Genomic DNA, 21827 nt, shown 5'->3' on the forward strand with positions numbered 1-21827 from the left:
CTCGCTTTGAATGCCCTTTTCCATTCTGTCAAAACTTGAAGTGGAAAAAAAAAATTCATTTGGATCTAATTCTGTGAGGAAACACAAGCTGCTAAGGATCCAGTTTTCATTATGTGATTGAGAAAGCCAGATTTAACCTTGGTCCCTGGTATTGTGCTGGGCAATAGCAGTTGAAAGAGCTCAATGTGCTAGAAGACTAGTCGTGGGCCCTCAGAAAGGTTAGAGGCTTTGTAGTAGTTGGGAAATAACCAGGCTGCTGCTGGCTGTCCAGGAGGTGTAAGTGCAGATGGAAAACGTGAAATGTGTGATATGAAGGGAGGAACTACTTAAAGTTATGCCACGTAGAGGAATGAAGCGCTGGAAAGAAGTGGCAATGTTGAAAACACTTGATCCTTATTTTCAATGGCACAGACGTTACACTGGTGTCCCACCTCTCAGTTTTGATGACCTCACTAGTAACAACGCAGCTTAAATGAGGACAACATTGTCCCTTATCTGTAATGTTTATCCTTCCCTTAAAGTGTACTAGATCCAATTAATAGGAAATCTTTGCACACATTGACACCCTTTGGAGTTACTAATAAGCGGTACCTTTTCTCTTTTCTTCATCGTCGGCAGCAGCATGTGCTGTACTTTTCAGTGCAGAAGGCCTGAAAGACTTGGGAAGGTCGGGTATGCTGGTGTATATGTAGTCTGCAGCCTCTGAGTACAGAAGATCCACAAAACATTTAGTATGTTTTCAGTGACTTCTACAAGAACTTTTTTTTTTAAAAAAAACCAAACCCTAAACATACCTTTTTTAATTCCTGCTTTTTCGGTCTTCACAGACTAGGAAAGAGAACCATTGACAATGTGATTAGTCAGCTTTAAGATGTTAACTAGACAGTGCTTTGCTTTACCTGATAGTTTTAACTTTGTGTGCATGGCTTCATACTGAGAAGGGGCTAAAAGTAGAAGCTGCTCATCTGGAATGTGGCCAGGGAGAAAGTGAAATTTTGGTGGACTTTTTTGCCAATATGCTTCCAAGCCACACAAGGAAGGACAGGAAATTGCCAAGTGTTAGCCAGCCTCATGCTGTGGCCCAAGCTGGTTGCATTCAAATATTTTTTTCAAAGGCTCTGCTTTGGCTTTCCAGTTGTGTTTATCTCCCTGCATATCTTTAGAAAGTGTTTGTGTGTAAGAACAAGTGGAGAACTGAAGTTTAGTTTCATCACTGTATTTTTTTAATACAGTTTAAGATGATTTTCCAAATATCAAAACGAACTTTTGACAAAGACTGATGACTGATAATATGGAGTCATGTTTCACTATAACCTGGCTCAGTGATTTGGGGCAACAAATGATGCGGTTTAGCTGGGCACATCAGCTGAAGGAGGCCAGATATATCAGCCTGTGTACCTGTTATGTCTGTCCCTGGCTGAGATGCAAAGTTGCTGTCAGTGGCAATGTTATTTTGTTGAGGTGTGCTGTAGATGAGCAATGATAGGAATTGCTCCCCGACCCATGTAAACAAGCAAGTGGAAACGTTTGGGCAATTGAACAGTATAATATCTTGGCCCCTCTTGTATTTGTGCTACTGTCACTTTAGACAAAAGCTCATGACCACTCACAGGGTCCAGCTAGTTTCCCTTTCCCTCATTATTATGATGAATGAGTAATAAATTCTACTTCTGGAGTAATTTGGCACTAACCTTTATTATGTCTTCTGTTGTTTTCTCAACAGACTTAAGTTTCTTTAAAATTGCTTCTTCCTTTGCTGACACTTCCATTTCCTCTCTTTCCAGAGCCTCGATTTCCTTCTCCAGTCTGCAATCACAATTCCTTTTGATTTAATACCAGGCAGAGAATAACATTGCAGATTTGACTACATTGTGAATATGGACTTTAGTGCAGCTGATTCTACTTACCCTGACAAATTTTGCCCTGAGATCAGCTTGTATTTCATGTGCATCAGGAAACACTGTGAAATAGTATTCTCATTTAAAAAAAAAAAAAAAGGTACCTGCCATAAATTCCTTCTGAGACTACTTTGAAAACAGTGGCTGATATTAACGTATTTTTTTCAGGAGGGAATAGATAAAAATATTAGGCCCTCACAGCATTTCCTCATCCCTAAGCAAGTTTTCTCTCCTACATTGTCTCAAGAAATGTGATTACTTAATTACAATGAAGATGTAGGAATCTAGTATACAAACACTAGGGTTATGACTTTAATTGCTTGTCTCCTAATCTTGTATGTGTACTTATACACATGATGAAAAGCAGCAAATTCTTTTGTTGTAAGAAAGTCAGAAGAATGTTCCAGTGCCTGGTAGTACTTAAAGGGCTAGAATAGCCTCATATGCTGTATTTCATATATGTAGCCAAGCTATGTTCAGGAGAATCCCCTGCGGAGGAAAGTTCTGTCAATCTATAACTAGAAGCTACAATTTTGGAAGAACCACCTCTATCAATGGAAATTAAATTGTATTCGTATTTCTGAGAAGTAGAACAAGTATTACTTTTTTTAAAAAAAAACAATAATAATGGAATTTGAAAGTACTTTTTGTAGGTAAAACAGCTCTTAACTGACTTTCTAATATAAAAATACAGCTAAAAATCATAACAGCGATGTGCTTTGCAGGCTACTTTTATGAAGAGGATAACTTCATAATTGTGCAGATTTTGAAAGCTAAGCAACCCGCATAGCGGGAGGATGCTCAGGAGGCCGCAGTCTGAAGCTTTGTTGTTTTCCAGTCTGTCTGGGATTGAGAATGTAGAATTTAAAAGCACCCAGGATGCCGAAGGGGCTTTCTGTGGAGGGGTGAGTGTGTGTGTGTGTGTGTTCAGATCCAAGATGCCATGACAGTTCTCCATGGTTTTGCATATGTGAATGTGGCTTCTAGGCCTTCAGAACTTTTTGCTTTGGTAAAACAGGTGTAACTGTGCTTGACTGACAGCCTGAAGTTTGGTTCTTCAGGCGACAAAATCTCGATTAAAATGCAAGATATTGCTGATGTGGGGTGGGTGTTATTATAGTGTTCCTGGTAGACTAGAGCTTGTGTTAGATACAGACTTAAATACTGGTAAGTTTTAAGGACTCCTCTTTGAGGCTGTGTACTAAGGCTTTTACAGATGTACACATCTTAGCATTTTGTATATTTAGTTCTCTGGGAAAAGTGCTGATACCTTGTTTCTGGAAAGCATTCCTTTTCAGCAAAACAGCAATCATGTAAAACACACTGGTCCAGCACACTGAGGACGAGCAGCTGGGCAGGTTAACGTTTGCAGTGTTTGCTCAAGTAGTGTCCTCACAAGTACTACCCATGAATTTGCAAGAAAAAAACGATGTAGTGTTGTATATAGGTGTGATACATGTCACATCAGGTACTGATAGCAATTGCTTTCTAAGAAGCAATTAGGTGAGATTTCCAACACTAAGAAACAATTGTTAAGGGTCTGTTTATTAGAGGAGGAACCTTGATTGTACCCAGGTTTAGTCAGTGAGAGCTTTGTTTTACAAAGACTACAAGCTTACCCCTTATGAATACCCAATATCCTAACTTCGGCTGTTCTCTAAGCAAGATATTCCTTGAATGACTTATGTCTGTCAAATTTTAGCCATGCAAACGTATGTCCTGTTAAGACTTGGCTGATGGGCTAACTATTTTCTTAAAAAACCTTTGTCATTATGGAAAAAGGGAGATTGAAGCTCAGCAGCAGAAATTTCTTTTGGGCTACTGACTCCTGCTATATAAGTTCAAGACTATTCCACTCTGCGCAAGCACATATTTGTTGGGTTTTAGACAGAAATTTTGCCTTATTAGTGTAGTAGTTGGAAAATCATTTTTCCACGAAGATCTAGAATCAGGTCCAGATTTAACTCTGAACTGGGACTTGAACTGAATCCCTCATGCTCTACGTGAGTACCATATAGCCCCAGTCTCCTGCTTCATCTGCTTTTTCTTTTTGGGATTGTTTCTGGAAAAGCTTTTAACTTAAAGGAAAAATCAAGCAAATTTCAAAACCCTCCATATATGAGTGAAATATTTCTTCCATTGTTTTTCAATCTCTGTCCAAAAAATCGATGAGTGCAGACTTACGGCAACTGCAACTGGTATCACTAGCTGCTGACATCGGTCAGAACAGAATTGCAACGAAATGATTTGAGCTGAAGCTACAAATAAGTTACAAATAAATGGCCTATAACCCTGATACAAAGTTACAAATGGCCTAGAACCCTGATAGAAAAAATGGTTTTATGTTTTGACCTATTCTTGAGTATGTGCTAGCATCCAGGATATTATACTGAAGTCAACATTAATAATAGAAACCTGCCATCCCTTTAGAGTAAGCAGACCAGAAAAGTTGAATGCAGGCTGGCAGAGCAGCATTATTTATCTCCTTTGGTGTGACTGCTTGAGAAGTCTGAATTAACACTGTGGCTCTTTTCCTGTTTAAACTCAGATTTGTAGAGCTACAGTAATACGATACTATGTGGGCTTTTATCTGTTAGTGAGAATACCTTTGCGTTTCAAAAGAAGAAGATATCACAGACCTCAGAACTGAGATGTGAAGAAAAATGCATTCAGGATGAAAGTAAAAGCTAAAAATGTTATTTAAAAGCAGATAACACTTTGGACCTGAACTCGGCAAGATGGCCTTCGGAGCCTGCTCAAAGGTACTGATTATAGCACTAAAATTTAAAAATTTTATAATGAGGGGATGAATATTCTTGGAGGGCTGTAAAAGTAATGCAATTACTATGTGCCATACTTCTGCACTTCTTACAGAATAGTATTTTTTTAATATATTGGAATGTGTTATTCTTACGAGACTTGATTGCAATGTTATCATAATGCAAAAATTAGTCTTTAAGAGCTCACAGAGACATAATGAACTGAAGAATCATTAACCTTTATTAGGGGTTTATTTCAGTCTGGACTTTAAACCCTCCTAGACACATAGGTGGAAGAAGAGGAAGAAAAATCCTCGAAAGGTATTTAAAAAAAAAAAAAAAAAGGTGGGGAGGAATGAGGAGAAGAAAGAGAAAATACAACCTCAAATAAATCAAAGATGATAAATCCCATATAGTTATCTGGGAGATCAAGAAAAGTATTATTTCAGTTTATATACACTCTCACACCCATACCAACACCCACTTCCTATGGTAATTAAGAGGACTGATTCAGTGCTCAGTGAGGTTAGGGAAAAATTTTCACACCCATGTAATGGGAATTGTACCTAGACCTTAAGTATCTCTTTTGCCCTCGTACTTGCATATAGACATAGATTTTTGTGGTTCATTTTCAGAGGACGATATGAGTGTGCACACTGGAGTTTGTTGAAAGGAAACTTTTAAAAGATGCAATCTGTATAGCTCTAAGAAAACAAAGTCTGTTTGACTTTGTGCAGTTGAAAAGTTAGTCCAGGATCTTTTCAGTGAGTTTAAATCTTTAGAAACTTTTAATCAGTGACATTTTTATGAAGCTACATTAGTTTGTGGTTGTCTTGCAAGGGTGTACCAGGTACACTAGCAATAATAAGAAACTGTCTTCCAATGCTCCTGCTATGTTTTGTAGATAAATGGAAGTATGGCATAGATATTGTATTAAATCAATCCTTCGGATATTTGTTCTTCTCTCCTTGAGTAGTTTTTGTTATTTGAGAGAGGAAAATAAGTAGCGTGGAGGTGTGGATAAAAGAAGGAACCTTACAAGCTGAGATAATAAATTGGAGGTTTCTCTGCCAAAGTACTAGCTGAATTAAGAAATTCTCCAGAGTGTACCTGTGTGCTGCTGGCAACCAGCTGATCTGCTGGGGTTGGCGCCACTGCCACCCCAGAAGAAAAATAAACGGCTTAAGAATAGAAAGCAGACAGGAGAGTATCACCCTGGAGAATACCAGACTGAGAGGAAAGGGCGGTTTAGCAAGTCCTCCTGTGTTTTGAGGTGAGTCAAATGCTTTAGCACCCCTGGAGTCCATGTAGCTTCAGCCTGCCTTCATGTATCACCTTACAAACCATTGCACAGACCTGAGTTAACTGTGATGTTGTTTGTGCATTTTTTAAAGTGTGTTGTGTAGCAACTAATTCCATCAAGAATGAGTGCTATTTGCTGAAAATTAAATGAGAAAATGGGACTCCTAATTCTTCATTCGGCTTCTACCCTGACCAAGGACATGCTCACTGTAACTTCTAACGTGTAGAGAGGGGGAATGGGACAGATAATGTGTGGTTTTTCTTCTATAACCAGAATGTTCAGCTATTTGTCTGCAAGGTGGTTTAGGCCCCTCACTGTTCCTTTTTTTTTTTTTTTGTTGATACAAAGAATGAAACTCTCCCTTTTATCAAAAAATGCTCAAATCTGAACTGATTAGTAGACATACGTTAGCTCTATTTGACACCTGAGTAAAGAATGTTTTGAAACAAAGGTCCCATTTAGAAGTGTGATGGAAAGGCCCATGTGACTTCTGGAGATAATCTGCCTACAATTGTGTCTGTACTCTCAGCAGAAAGAAATAAAGACTGGTCTAAGGGTACTCAAAAAGTTTTTAAAGTGATTCAGATTTTTTTAACTGATGGTAGAACTCGTGCAGAATAATCATCAGAGTGGACAGAATCTGTCTTAATCAAGTGAAATTTAATAACCAGATGCCCAGAATAAAGAATTCTACTGAGCTTCTCAATAACATACCTTACTACTCCTGTATGACATGGCTACGTGATCAGTTTAGCAATCTTTCATTTACAGGACTCTGTTGGCTTGGGTGCTATCTATGGCACAGCAAAAACACTGTGCAATTACTGTATGATGCGTATTTTGTGCTTTTTAGTGGTCTTTGTTCATGCTGAACTCTAGTTTTCTGTATCGCTGCTGGCTGGTTTGAAACTGGGACGGATATGTCTAAACAAAACAACTATATATGGAAGGCAGCATGGATGTTTTTCTAGAGGCCTTTACTAGACAACTATTGAGGAGTGGTAGGTAGTATAATTTATAGCAAAAGATGCTTGTCGTGAATAAACCTACTTAAATTCCTAGTTCGGTGGAAAGTTCCCACGTGAATCCAGGTATGTTCTTCTGCCTCTGCTCTACATATGTAAAATCAAATGTCCTTGTCTGAGCCCTCTGTGTATTGTGAAGATAAAAGTTGCAAAAGACTCTAAGGTCTGTAGATTATAAAAGTATATCAGTAACAAAAATATTTCTTTTGATACGGAGGCCTTACAAACCTCTAAACTGTCTTTAGAACTTCAGCAATGGTGAGTTAAGTCCTCTTAGTTCAGGATGGCTCAGAAATGTAATTAGGAGCATTTCTGTACTGACTTTCATTTCTAGGGTGCATTATACCTGTCAAGTTCTTATCATAAGAGTGGAGACAGCATGTCATTTTGTGTTATACTTTTTCTCAGTTAATATTTTCATTTTGTGCTGATGTAATTTGTCTTCACTACGAATCTGAGATATTTCAGATGTGTGTCAAGAAGTAAGAATTATTTTAAGGAGGAAGCAATTTGGTGGAGCTACCCAGGAGAAGGTCACAGGCAGGAAAAGTTAGTTGGTAACACTGGTATTCACAGCTGTGGAAATACTTAGTTTGCTGTGGAAAAAAATCAATTGCCGTGAAAGAGTGGCACATATAAAAACAAAGGGGAAACCATTTGCAGGTTCCATTAAGCAAGTGTAGTAAAACAAATAGCATTATATTACTGGAAAAAGAATAATATTTTTAATAAGAGGAGAAAGGCAAGTAGCTACAATCAAACACTTATTGCATTTTTTCCACTCTAGCACTTAGAGTTGCAAGTAAACTTATTTCATTTTCATCAGAATTTAAACTGCTGGTTTATGGTCAGAATATTAGCTATCTAGATATAGAAATATTATTTGTGCTTGTAATAAACTGAATCTGGAACTATGTAGGAAAAGAATTCATACATAATACACTTCTCCTAAATGCAGACATGTAAACAAAACTGTTAAAAAACAAACAACCCCCCCCCAACAAAACAACAAAAAACCCCCAAAAAACTCACCCAAACAAAAAAACCCCCAACCAACAACAACAAAAAAACAAACAAAAAAACCCCTACAACACACAAACAAACACAAAAACCACAGCAAAACATACTTGCCATCCCTGCATCCCATGTACATGGGAAAGAAATTCTAAAATGATGGGGTTTTGTACCTGCTGAATGTCAACCATGTCTCTGGCAACAATTCTAGTGGGAAGGCAGCAGGCACATTGCTATAGTCAGGCTGTTACAGGCTCAGGTGTACATCGAGTGTATGAGCTGAGGAACCTCTGCTTTGTTTGGTGTAACAGGTGTGCTCTTGGCCATGAGATGCAGCACTAAATGTGCGGTCTTCCCATTCACAGCGTGTCTGCATGTAGTCCTTGGGGCCAAGTTGTTACTTCAGGTTCTATGTTGTGATTTAAGAAAGCATTCGGGGACAAATGATGGGTTTGGCACTTTCATTTCTCCTTCCTTAAAGCATAAATGTATTTAGAAATCTCCCTTTAAATGCCTATGGATGTATTTTAAGAGACCTGGAAGCTTCTAATTCAGACAAACTTTAAAATTTATAACCCCTCTGCAACTTTTGGATCCAATTAAGAAATAAAGCAGTGGCAATATTCCTCTGTGATTCTAATTTACCTACATGAATTAAAGGAGGTTTTTCAAGTTTGAAACTCCAGTTGGATTACTGTTTTACTATTTGTAATAGTGATAAACTTTTTTCTAGCATTAATAAAATTTATATGGCTATATTCAGAGAAGTAAAGCTCACTATGTGTGTTCAGTTTTGGTCTCTGAGGAAATAAAAATAAAGGCCACTGAGTCAACAACAAATTCAGGACAGTAATAACAAAAACAGTATCAAAAAAACTCTGCAACCGTTGTTACAAACCCAGGATTTTGTGAGACATGGGAATGACGTATGTGGATAATCAAATCTATTTGCCAAAATCTCCGAACTAGTATTGTGGGTAAGTCCTAATCCTGCATTCCAGGTCTTCCCAGGGATAGGACAGGAGGGACCTGTGGCCAGTGCTGCTGTGAGACAGCTCAATTGCAGTGACTCAGGTGCAAAGAACCCTGAAGGTATGTTATGAGATGACAGACTTGTTTTAGATGCTGGGGATACAGTGCACTTCCTGCTAAAATATTTCACTGTTTTTAAGGCACTCTATGTCAGGAGTTCAATCGCTTTCGTTTTTAGTGGTATAGACATTCACAGACCCCCGCTATAATAGCATTACTTGTTCTTTACTTGGTTGTAATCAAATGAATTAAAACAGTGTAGGTTATGTCAGGTGAATAAAAGCATCCTTCACCCAACATAGCTACACACCAAATCCGCTTCTTGACTTGGTTCTGAGATCTAAGAAAAAAAAAAAACCAGTAGTTTTAAATATCTCCCTTTGCCAAATTTCTCAGGGCATAAAGGACATCTCTGCCGCACACGGCTCTTTCCTGGCGGTCACGCTGTCACAGGGACCCTCTTATGTGTCTTCATAATCACAACCCGCTGGGATGTTTTTAGAGCAGACTGTCTGCCTCCTACCACTGCAACAAAGAATTCCACAGAGGTACATGAAAAGCTGTTCTGTGGAGAAAAGTGCTTCCAAGCAAGAAGTCAGCATAATTATAGGACAAGGTGGCACTAAGCTGCTGCTTGTCAGCCAAGAGAACTATCGTTTATGTCGGAGAGATGGAGTAAGGAGGGAAGAAGTGGGTGGGAGAGAACCAGAGGAGGTAATCTTGGTGACAGCTTTGCCAAAAGAGTGTGTGTAGGAGGAGAGTGGAGAAAGAGGAGGGTATGGAGGAAGATGCTATTGAACTGAAATAGAAGAAGCCTTAAAGGATGATGAACCTCTCCAGGATCTAAAGAAACAGGAACACTTCTTTTCTGTGCGTGCTAATGGGTAGTACCAGTCAGTATGCCTGGACCCGGGGAGGGAGCTGCCTGTGTATTCCCCGTGGTATTTGGGAAAGGCTAATTGCAGCCAATTAGCACCTCGAATCATGTCCATAGTAAATAAAGGAGTCATATATGGGACTGTCTATGCAGTATGGTGTTAGCCATATGGGGTGGGGAGGCACTATTCAATGAGATTTGTAGGAATATCTCTAATAAACGATATAATAGAAAAAGGCCTTTGCTATAACAGACTTCTGGGAATAGACAACAAAACATCATGGAAGAGAAAATAAGGCAAGTGATACTAATGAGGCTAGGCAGCTGGTACTGTTCTGAAGTGCTGTGTTATGGTAGAAGGCTGGTATTAAAGGCTGTGCAGGACCTAGTGAAACTGAAGAAGTTTTAAAACTATTTACTGTTATTTTGAAATTCTGATTCATCAATTGCTTTCTCAGAGCAACACCCATATACTGTGGCTTCCGTCTATTGAGTATAGCATGAAAGGGTTATCTGGAACTAGAGAAATAAATACTATGCAAGATATTTATTGTGCAGTTTGATGAAATTCACAGCGTAGAAGCTCGCACAGTGTATTCTCTACTTCTAGCAGACCAAAAAATATAACAAATATTGCTTTACTCTATGTATTAAACTGTGTATTTTTAGCCCTTGCTGACATTTTGGTCTTTTACAAAGTAAGGTAGGACTTTTAAGGAGGGACCATTTTAACCCAAACAGAAGGGCAGGGGTAGTACCCTACCTGAAAATTTCTTGTTCCAGCTCATGAGTCCGTTGTTGGTCCTCCCGATTCTGCTTTTGCATTTCTTCTTGCTCTTTTGGAGTTAGAGAACTAAGGCCGTCCAAGAGCCATTTTTCTCGCAAGGCCTTTTTCTGATGGGGAGAAATACAGACAAGTAAGTGCACTTCAAAAGTTAGACTATTCAATCATTTACTCTATTTGTCTTCATGCCATAGGTATGATCCACACTCTTGTGCTGTATCTAGCATAAGGCAATCTGGCAGCAGTGAGTGCCATTGAAAGAGAAACACTAAAAAGCATTTGTGTTTTGAGATTGACTTAAAACCAACCTCATTAAGAACAATGTCCCCTTTTATTAGTCTACCCAACAAATATGTAGAGGATGTCAGTTGCTACCTGTAACAGATTAATATTTCCTAAGTGGATCCATTGATATGTTTGTCCTCAATAAAGCAAAACAGTTGTATCAAAATATACACATTACAAACTTGCGCAAAAAGTCCCAATCAGAAGTGCTATATTTTTATTCCAATAGCCCAGATTTCTGGGGTCATGGCACTGCATAAATTCTGGGAGGGCTTGTAAAAGGTGAAAAGCTTCTGTTAATAAGGTTATATAGAGGGGGAAGAGAACTCTAGGGAGTTAGTGATGCAGTGCTATCTCTGGAGTTTACAAGGAAACTGGGTAATTATGGTAGTGAACTTGCATTTCATCTGATGAGGATGTGTGGGATAAGAGTGGGACTGGAAAGTTGCGGCATGTGTTGGTGATGTCTGATTAGTGTTTCAGTAGACCTGCTGCATATTTAGAACTGCTGTTGTAGGGGCAATCCAGGGCTTACGTATTTAGCTCCTGCTCTCTTTAGTGCCTGTGGCCTTCTTTCTGTAGGGGCTTATAAATGGGTATATTGCATGTGTACAGTGAGTGGATCTCTCAGCTGTGTTTTCAAATTGTGAAAAATATGGCTATATATAGCTGCTTTACAATATGAAAAGTAACATCTGAAAGTCATCAGCGTTCTCTAAACTATTTCTGGTGTAAAAAACCAAACAAACAAAAACAAAGAAAACACCCAAAAATGGAGACAAATTCATATTTGCAGGCTAGAGGCTGTAAACCACGTGAACTTTCTTGCACTCTTTTTATTCCCTTCAGTCTAATTTGGGAATATAAATCCAGTTGCTGCCTCAGGGAAGAAGTAGGAGTCAGGGCTCCTTAGAAATCTCCTTCAAAAGGGTAAAAACCTTGTATGTGTGCTGCTTTTTTTTTCTTCATTAACCATGAATTTGTACTTTAGATTCCTTGAGCTGTCTGATTTCCATGTTACTTTTTTTTTTTTTCACCCCTATATAGTTTTGTTAATTGTAGGATGTGGATAAAGATTAAATTGGATTTTGACTACTGCTGCTTTGAGGCAGAGCTGTGCCGGCACTGGCGAGAAGGCTGCGTTAACCTGGTTGCAGCAGCAGTTGGAATTCCTGGCTGCATCCTGTGTGTCGAGTCACTTAAGCTGTTGCTTCCTACGCTTTTCTGTTTACTGTATACTTTACATAGAGTTATTAGTGAGGCCCAACAAAATAAGATTTTAATAGAATGGTTTTACCTGATCTGGTAGATGCATGTGGTCTCACTGTCACAACTCTTATTGATCACAAAATAAAGTTTTCTCAAGATGGAGGGAATACAGTTATTAATTCCCTTTCAATGAAGCTGATTAGATTTTAATACAGCTAGGGCTCCTAGAAAAGTGAGATTTTAATCTTGCCTGGACCTGAATTAGTCTAGCATTGCTGTCTCCAAAAATCTATAGTTCCAGTGGGAATTCCAGAATAGCAGTGTGGCTGGCACTGTAGACCTCAAACTGATAACACCCATTGAAATCAACAAAAGCTTCATGTGTGTAAAGGGTTAGGCCCAAGTAAACAAAGTCCCTAAATACAGGCATAACACAATAGTGTTATTTTGCCTTTTCCTAGAATAGTTTGCTGCTGCTCCCAACTAAATGCCATGTAATCTTTTAAATTTATTTAGCCACTTTTGAAAGAATGACATACCACATAGTCTGGAAACAGCCAGTTTCAAGGCTGCTTTGCAGAGGCATTGACACAAGTCAGTGAGGGAGCAGCTGTCTCAGGGCTGTCAGGTTCTCTCTGCTGTCTGGTATGTCCTTCTGCTGTAAAGCATCTCTAGCTCAGTACTAGGTTGGGCAGGTGTTAGAGCACTTATAGGAAAGCACTTTCATTTTGCGTTAGGCTTGATATGTTAAGGGAAAGGGATACTTATACATTGTGATGTGATAAGACCCTGGGAATGGCCAGAGCACTGGAAAGGAATAACTCTTATAAGTTCGTGGTAGCATCAGGAGTGCTGCAACAATATTTTGCAAGTTCTGTTAATAATGTCCTGCATGTGCTCCAGGTATAACTCCACTGTAATCCTTAACAATGCTGGACTAACACTAGAAGATTCATCCTTCCCTGGAAGGCAGAGGTGGTTTGAGTTTGTGGGTCTTGCTCTCCCAGTGATACGGGTCTTTGCCTTATGGCATGTTGGGCGAGGCAGAAATCACTTTTGCTGTTTCCACAGAAGATATAGTTCAACACTGTTAACTCCTGGATTAAGAAGGTGTGTGACCAGCAGCTACAACGTAGCGCTGAGTCCAGGCATGTCAGAAACCAAAAACTTAATAAGCTAAACTAGAAAAAGCTTTTGGCAAGTACATGCAAATCAGTGCTGACTACACTTTTCGAGCAACTCCGGTCCTTTCCTTGTTGCCTCAGTGAGAAGGATTCCAGGTAGGAGGAAGAATTAGTTGCTGGTGCATCTAGAATTACTTGAGGATGGAATTTTCCTTGTACCCTCACTAGCAGCCCCCTAACGGGGGGGAACTGCCCTTGCAGTTCCATGAAGCCCTGTGCACACCAGAGTCTGTATTTGCTTGCTTGTCCTCTGCTTCATGTAGTAGAGGTGCCTGTGTAGGGAATACATGTTCCTTTTCCAGTATAGTTCTGCTAGATAACTAAGACCTGCTGTGATACCTCATCTATCTCTTCCTAGTAAGCAGTTAGCTTGGGGACAGCAAAGAGAGTCATTGGGAAGCCAGAGCAGAGATTCTCATTTACAAAAAGGAAATATTTTCAACAAAAAACCACAACCAAAAATCCCCCCAAACAAAGCAACAACCTTTTAATCAACCTGTTGCTAAGGGTTATAAACAGGAATGAAGGACTAAATGAGAAACAGGATAGTGATATCCAGCTCACAGGAACATCTATACGACAGTGAGATTTACTAACTTGCAATAGTTTCCTAAGGGACAGGTGCAAGTTATGTTGAGTAGGTCGTGGAGCTCCAGATTTCACCATGTACAACTGGTAGGAGTATAAATGGGTGAAATCAACCTGACTCACTAGGGAAATGAGCCCTTGGTAAAATTTGCTGAAGTGCATAAACACTTGGAAGTCTAAATCTGTTTTAAAGTGATTTCTGCACTAGATTCTTGCATTGTTTGACTCTGTCAAAATCCCAGCATTAGTCTGAAGCATAAATGTTTGTTAAATGATGAAGCTTCTAGGGCATCAGGCAGAGGGTGTTCATAGAGTAATGTTGCATTTATACTAGGTGCCTGCCTTGATACTTAGTTGGAAAAAGTAGTCTCTGTTTTGGGCGCTCCAAATAGCTAATAGTACATATTTATTTATGCACCATACATATACAACTTAAATGCATGTTTAATTCCTCTGCTGAGTAATTTCCTCTACAGATTCTCGATTTGCTCCATATGCAATATGACTGATCTTAATTTAAAAACTTTTCTGCATGATATCTGTATGATTTTTCATAGAACAGGAAGACAAATCACATCCTCTGTCCTCTTCCAAAGGAAGAGCATTTCAGTAATATTTTTCCAAGAGTGCTTTAGCTTCTGTAAAATTCCATAAAACATCTTCAAAATAAGTGCAAGGTGAGTTTTTGTTTTCTTAACTTTTTAACCCTGTTGTACCTATTAATGTTAGCTGAAGGCATGTACTAAATCTGTAAGGAAACTGCCCTAGGACTCTGCTCACAGCAGTAGTGAGGATTAGCGGATTGTCTAGAACAGATCAGTTTATCCTTCTTAAAAGAAGGGCGAAAGAGTCATTCTGAATTTATAGGCATAGAAACTTGAAGCATAAATTGCAGTACTCCATGTACCCACATACTGAGATGGAGGAAGGCAGTCACATGTTTGCTGTTCATTAGTTACAAGACATAAAGCAGGTATTCCCCTCTCTTTTAGGCAAGACATCACACAGTTGGTCAAGCTGGTCCTTATGATCACTACCTTCCAATAAAACCGAAGCACGGGAGACTTTTGCTTTGGCTTGCCTGGCCCAGCAAACTAGTGTATCATCACTTCTCATTTTTGGCTTGACACAAAGAGGGTGGATGAAACCCAGGACCAGGTGTCTATTTTCAAGAAGAGCCTGTTTTAAATATGCTTCTCCCACATTTGCTTAGGGAGACACACCATGCTCCTGGTATTGTATTCAGAATCTTTTTTGAAACTGTTTATCCACTGGCATAACTAAAAGGGTGTGTAAATACCAAGTCTTGCATATTTCTGGAAGCATAGATTTTACCTTATCTCCCTAAATTATGGGTAGTGCCAAATTGCAACAGACATTTAAAGAATGGTTCTATTAGGTAGAAATCACTGCAATCTCAAGTGTCTCCAGAGCGGGATCCTTTGGTACTTTAGTAATTTTGCTTTTATAATCCTGAGTTTACCAGGCCATATTTCAGGACAATATTTGCAGCATTTATGCGTTTTTAAAAAATACAAAGAAACTGCATTATTTTACCACGGAGTCATTAAAAAAGCTGATAAAAGGTAATGGCCAAATAAAAATAGGCTTTTTTTTTTTTTTCCGGAAGAGTGTGATTAGACCTCATGATTGTGCTGCACACTGTACCTAGTGAGGCTGCTATACTGGAACTAAGGAGTGAACACACCCAGTCTGAAATGTGAGGCTTAATTTTCAGCTGTGAGTTATTCCTGGTTATGATCTCATTATGTGCCATGAAAGTGATCAAATAACATTAGCTCCTGATTGTAATTTTTTTTTTTCAAAGGGTGATGCTTATTAAAGTCTAATGGAGTCCTGGCAAGACTCCAAAAAGCTGTGAAAATTTGGTAGTAAAAGCACAACTTAAATGCATGAAGATTTGCATTCCAAAATGCAAACCCTTTATTTATGGTGAAGGACTTGAGGCTATCTTTAGTTGCATAAATCCAACACTTACCTTTAAATGTTGGTGTTTCATTTTTTCTTCTTCCACTTTTAGACGTTTCTGTGTAATTTCTTCTTGCAGTTTTCTTTTGTCCTACAAATTAAAAGAGCAATGAAACTTTGTTCAGAGAAGTTACCTTTTGCAAAAAAAGAAGTTTAAGTGTTCTTCAGTATGATGAAGTCAATCCATGCAAATAAAGCTTGTATGGCGCTCAGCGCATAATCCTTAGCAGCAACAGCTCGTGTGTCCTATGCAGGTATGGTTTCCGTTACTCTTTCTCTAAAGTACATTTAGACATGTTAATGACCACAAAGCAGTGATGATCCAAATGAGAAATAATTTACCGTTGAGGGGGGTAGGGAAGAAAACAGTAAGAAATAATATTCGAGCATGATCATACATGCAAAATGAGGTTAGAAATGGGTCCTGACCAAAATTCCTAAGGCAGCCCACACACCATTTAGGAGAGGAGCGAGTCTGCGTGGTCTGTACTGTGCAGCTGTGATATATCACTAAATGAAATGGGCCGTTGGTGAATCCAGCACTGAGCCTATGTATCTGGTGGCTAATAGCGGAAATAAGCAGCAATAAATAAAGACATAGAAATATATTTCATTAGTCTCATAGAGGTGAAGATGAACACAGAGAAACGTAATATGCTTCATATATGTTGTTGTCGCTCAATTTAAAAAAGATTTTTCTGTGCGAAGGTGGTTTTCATGACTGCTGAACTTCAAAAGGAAAGACCTCAGGTTGTGCTTATCTATCATAGTGCCACCTTAGTCCTTTTTGCTACAGTTGATAGAAAAAAGGAAATGGGTGAACAGTCCACCTTTTCTTTCAATTTGAACAGATTACTCTTGTCGTTGATGGGTTGTTTGTGTTCGTAGGTTTTTTTTTTTTTTTGAGTCTGTTTTCAGAGAACTCTGGTTTAGGAAGGAGTTAAGTTCTTCACAAACATAGGAAGAGACTTGCCTTTTCAGCCCACCTGAGGAGTGCAGCAAGTCAGCGAGGACGTGCTGGGCACGAGGCTGGGAGTTGTTCTCAGGGTTTCCCTGCAATCTGGGATTTGGAAACGCGAAGAGCCGTAGCGTGCTTGGCTGAATCGCTTCACTGTTACTGGAAATCAGAAATCAGCAGTGGGGCCAGAGGCTATAGGGACGCTTTGTTGAAGGATAGGAAGTAGAAGAAAACAACCCAGCCTTGTGGAGAATGAGTGTCAGTGATCTCTTTTGCAGTCTGTGAAGTGCAGTAGCCATCTGTAAATATCATCTGTACATTACAATTTTTACTTGATGGTGTTAGTTTGTCTCTTTAATACACCAAACAGAGCAGGTAGGGATCTTGCCTCAAGGTACATGCTACCTTCATCTCTGTAGTGGTTTTGAGTTTTGACAATGCTCTTTAATACAGTTAACAAAGCTACTGATGTAAGATCACTACAATATGTAATTTTTCTGCAATGTCCCTTTTAGAAACTTTATCCAAGAGCTGCTGTGCTGGATTTTACTCGGCCAGTCCTGGTTTTGGAGACATAACATCTGGTCTTTGATCTTCACACCCTTCTTTAATCAGGAGATATTCCTGATTTCATTGTATAAATGGCCTTTAAATAACCTATCATTAGATGAACAAAGTGTGACAAGAGCTTGTGTTTACAGATTGTTACAATTATTAAGAAAACTGCTTTTTCTCTTTAGTAAAGTTCTGGATAAGAGTCTTAGCCAGAGAATGAACTTTTACTTGGTTTATACTATTAAAAATATTCTAAGTCCATTTAGATGTTCTTTTTGTACCAGTGGAGATGGGCACTAAGAGTTTGGGCAGTCTGAAATGAGAAGTCGTACACAAAAATCCTGTGCAGAAAGAAATCAGAGTGTAAAGGCACAAGTAACTGCATTTTAAATTAACTGTGTAATAGGGAACCTATTCAATAATGAAACTTTTGCCTGTTTCTTTTGTTAGAGGACTATGTTTCTTTTACAGTGGATTTTTTTTTTTCTCAAAGTTTTCCACTTGTATCCTTTGGTGTTCAAGCAGGTTTTAATTTCATGGGTTGGTAATAAACACCCATTATACAATTATCCAGATTAAATAGGTTGAAATGGTTTGTCTTTTATGTATCTAGTCAAAGAAAGCTTAAGGTGTAATGCCAGAAGGTAAATTCAAGGAAGATGTATGAGGAACCTTTTTGAACTTGTGTTGCTAGAATAGTTTTTAAAACCTGTTAGGACACTTTCTACAGTATATTCTGCTATGGTTTGTCTGCAAATAATGTCTTACCATATGAAGTCTTGTCTATATGTCTAATGGACTAAATGTTTATTCCTAGGTAGCTAAGGGATCCATACTTCTGCTAAACTTCATATTCTGCCCCAGTAGATAATCAGGTTGCTGGCAGAAGCCCTCTAATCCTCTCTTACTATGCTCTTGTTAATGTGGGCAAGATTTGCCTTTTATGAAATAACACCTTCATCCCTTCCCCTCTGTGCATCAATGCAAGGTGAGACTTGAGTCTTGGTCCTAATTTTCACTCCTACTGATACATGTTGGAATCTTTCCTGACTTTTGAGCATAGAAAAGATTTGTGTTCTAAACTGGATCTGTCTGAAAGAAAGGGAAGCACCCCTATGGAGCAGTGTCTTGTGGGATCTTGTGTGCCAAATCCATTGTTTTGTGTCAGTGTTCCAGAGCAATGCCACTGTTGGTCTGCTTGGTCCCGTGGCAGATGCCATGTACTGTCAAAGCCAATGGAGCAGCTAACAGTTTAGCTAATGTATTTTTGTTTTCATATAGTTTTCCAGAGGTAACGCTTGGTTAGTGCGGGGTCTTGTAGAGAGGTATGGACACTTTAGTCTGACATGAGACTGCAGAAATGTCATAATTAAAAACTTCAGTCGCAATTTAAGTCTTCCATAATTTCTGTTTCCATATAGAATGGAGGATTTGATGAGAAAAGATTAAGCCTAAGGTGGTTCTTTGACTGTTTTGTCTCACAGTTTGCCATGGCTAATGCCAAAGGTTTTGTATTTTAAGATATGACAGTCTCTCTAACAAAATGGATACATTTGATTTTTTTTTTTGATTGTTATATTCTATATGCACCAGCAGCAGGTGAAACATGCATAACAGAGAAAAACGGTTCCTTTTCAGAGCTGTGGGAGCATCAAAATATTAAAATAATAATAGAGTTTTCCTTTTTGCTTTGCTACATGGAGAAGATATGAAAATGATTTCAAAACCCACAGTGGGAGTGCCAGATGCTGTAAAGGAGCCAGGCATTTAACAACAGAAACCAGGCAGGTTTTAGTGCAGGTGTAGCTGTTTACCCCTCGGAGCACCCTGTGCTGTCCTTTGTTGGATCCTTTACAACACACACCTTGTGGGTAGCGCTTGAAATTCCCAGGTGTGTTGCTTGGGACAAACCTTCCCAGAGCCACTGAGTAACTTGTAGTTTTAATGCGCTGTTTTCTTAGGCAGCTTGAACTGCAGATTCTTAAACCTGATGGTAACTTCACCTTATTTAGACTCTATTTCTGCAGTGCTTTACAACAAATACACTGTTCCAACTAAATGCTGTCAATTAATGGAAGTACAGAGCAAATAGTTCTTTTACGCAGCAAGTGCATTAAATGAAGTCATGGCAAGAACCCAAATGTGATTTCCTATTTCCTGTAATGCAAGACACTGGAAACTGTCACAGTTTATTAAAAAAATACTTCTCCAGTATTTGTCTGGAGGCAAAGCTGCAGCCAGAGGACACTAACCCTGGTATGTCCATAGGAGCCCTCACCACCGAGGGTGCTGCCCCGTCCTCCTGCCAGACACTGGGAAGTGTAAAACATTGCAAAGCCCCAACTTCTCTGGGGAGCCAAAACATTTCTTATCTTTTGAGCCCATACACCAGAGACAAAGTCCAGGTTGTGAATCTGGTTCAAACACCATTACAGTTAGGCAAACAAATATACGCTAAACCCTCTGAACATTTCAAAGTACTCATTGTGGGCTCTAATCAAGTGTCAGGTAAATATGGGCCTGTTGGTTTTTATCAAGCATCATAATTCAAACCCAATAAAAATAAAATCAACGTATTAAACTCTTGTAGATTTCCAGTTATGCCTTCTCACATTTATCTTTGTTCCAAGAAGATATCTTTTAAGGCTGTCAACTATTTATTCAGCCAGTAGTGACTGGTTCACAGCTCATCTATGATGCCAGGAGTGTAAAAAAAAAAAAAAGAAATTTCTTCACATTATTTGTTTTTAGAGATTGCCTGTAACAGTGAGTGATCCTTCTGAAGTTTTGCTTTCCCAAGGGCCAAATATTGCTTCAGTTTAATTCTTTTGTTACTGAATAGGTTTTGCTAGAGATCATATCAGAGGAGACCTTGGATTTAGCCATTTTTGTTATCAGCTTATATTCCTTTAAAAAGTAATCCAGTAGTTCCTTTAAAACACAGTCAATATTTTGAATCAGACTTCTCTTGAGAAGAGAAACTGAAACTGTTTTCTAATGTCTTCAGCATAAATTTCACTGAGTATTTTTTTTTCCTTATTCTCCTCTGAAAACTGACAAGTAGGAATTGGCTTAATCCAGGCTTGTCCTTTTTTACTTCTCAGACAGCAATATTTATGATGAATCATCAGTAGTTCAGAATTTGGATTTAATTCAACAAGGTAAACCCCAAAATCTTTTATCTCTGTCTCTTTATCTTTTTCATTGTGAAATGGGAAAATTGATTTGTTCTGGAATTCTCTAGCTGCCTTTTGACCTGCTGTCCTTCAGGCAAACATTCAGTTGTGATGATAGTAATATGTATTTTAGACTGTCCGGTAGTGATTTGCACACATACTTTCACTGCCTTTTAATTTAGTTTGAAAGTGCAATACAACCCATAATAAAGTCAGTGCAGGCAACTTTGCTGTCTTAAAGCAGTAGTTTATAAACCAGAATTAAGTAACAGTTTAAAAAGTAACAGTTTCAAGCAGACTTAAGTCTCTTTCTTTCCTGGAATAAATCATTCTGCAGAAAACACACAGTAGCAATAGCACTTTTTTTAAAAAAAAAAAATACATATGGAGTTATAAGCACTTACTGTTATGGCCTGGAATCTTTCTTTCAGCAATTCGTCTTCCTCCATTCTGGAAATCAAAAACAGACAAGTAGTGAAGGAAAATAGAATGAGACCATAAGCAAAGAGCCTCCTGGTGTGGCTATAAAACAAAACAAAACAAAAACAAAAACCCCAAAAAACAAACTGAGGTGATTTGATCCTATTCCAGAGCAAAGAGAAGGCAGAAATTTTGACTTGTTAGGGGAGTCCCACAACAGACGAGCAGATCAGTCCAGGCAGACACATGTAATGAGGGTGTGGAGAAGAGGCAGCTGTGGAGAGCGCTGGCATGAGTTGACTGACAAGTTGGAACAGTGGAGCACAAGCCCTTTTCCTTCAGAAGCTGCCAACTCTTTGTTTTAATGTGCTCAGCTAGCATGCCATTGCTGCTTTAACTGTTACATGCCCAAGCCCCAGTCTTCCAGGATCATGGTAGAAGTAATTTTTTATTGTGTTCTTGTTTCTCTTTGTTCCCTTTGTGTATGCCTCTGGTGATAAACAGATGCTTTAAACTTATTAAGTATTCCTATTATGAAACTTATTTCACCTTTATATTTTAACCTGCTGTAATGTTAGCACTGTAGATATCATGGGTTTTTTTGAAATGGCCGTTTTAAATTTTTAGACGAGCTGTATTCACAGCTAGCAGAATGTTTTAGAACTGCTAACCTAAATTGAAATAAACTTCAAGCAGTCAGGTCTGTCATGGAATGTAAGTGTTAATCTGTGCAATTACTGGTCAGCTCTCCAGGACTCAGGGAAAGCTTTG

General features: G+C 38.7%; 1 protein-coding gene across 1 annotated transcript in view; it reads right to left on the reverse strand.

The window, feature by feature from the left end:
• Positions 1-21375, reverse strand: part of PALMD (palmdelphin) — a 30411-nt gene extending 9036 nt beyond the window's left edge. Inside the window, exons 1-6 of the mRNA XM_065656022.1 lie at positions 21041-21375; positions 15958-16038; positions 10672-10802; positions 1692-1806; positions 795-828; positions 592-702 (exon numbers count right to left, since the gene is read on the reverse strand). Of these exons, the coding sequence (XP_065512094.1) occupies positions 592-702; positions 795-828; positions 1692-1806; positions 10672-10802; positions 15958-16038; positions 21041-21085 (517 nt within the window). The 5' untranslated portion in view covers positions 21086-21375. The remainder of the gene's footprint in view (positions 1-591; positions 703-794; positions 829-1691; positions 1807-10671; positions 10803-15957; positions 16039-21040) is intronic.
• Between the last annotated feature and the right edge of the window lie 452 nt (positions 21376-21827).

Source organism: Caloenas nicobarica, chromosome Z (assembly GCF_036013445.1).
Source record: "Caloenas nicobarica isolate bCalNic1 chromosome Z, bCalNic1.hap1, whole genome shotgun sequence".
In the NCBI taxonomy this organism is placed as follows: domain Eukaryota; kingdom Metazoa; phylum Chordata; class Aves; order Columbiformes; family Columbidae; genus Caloenas; species Caloenas nicobarica.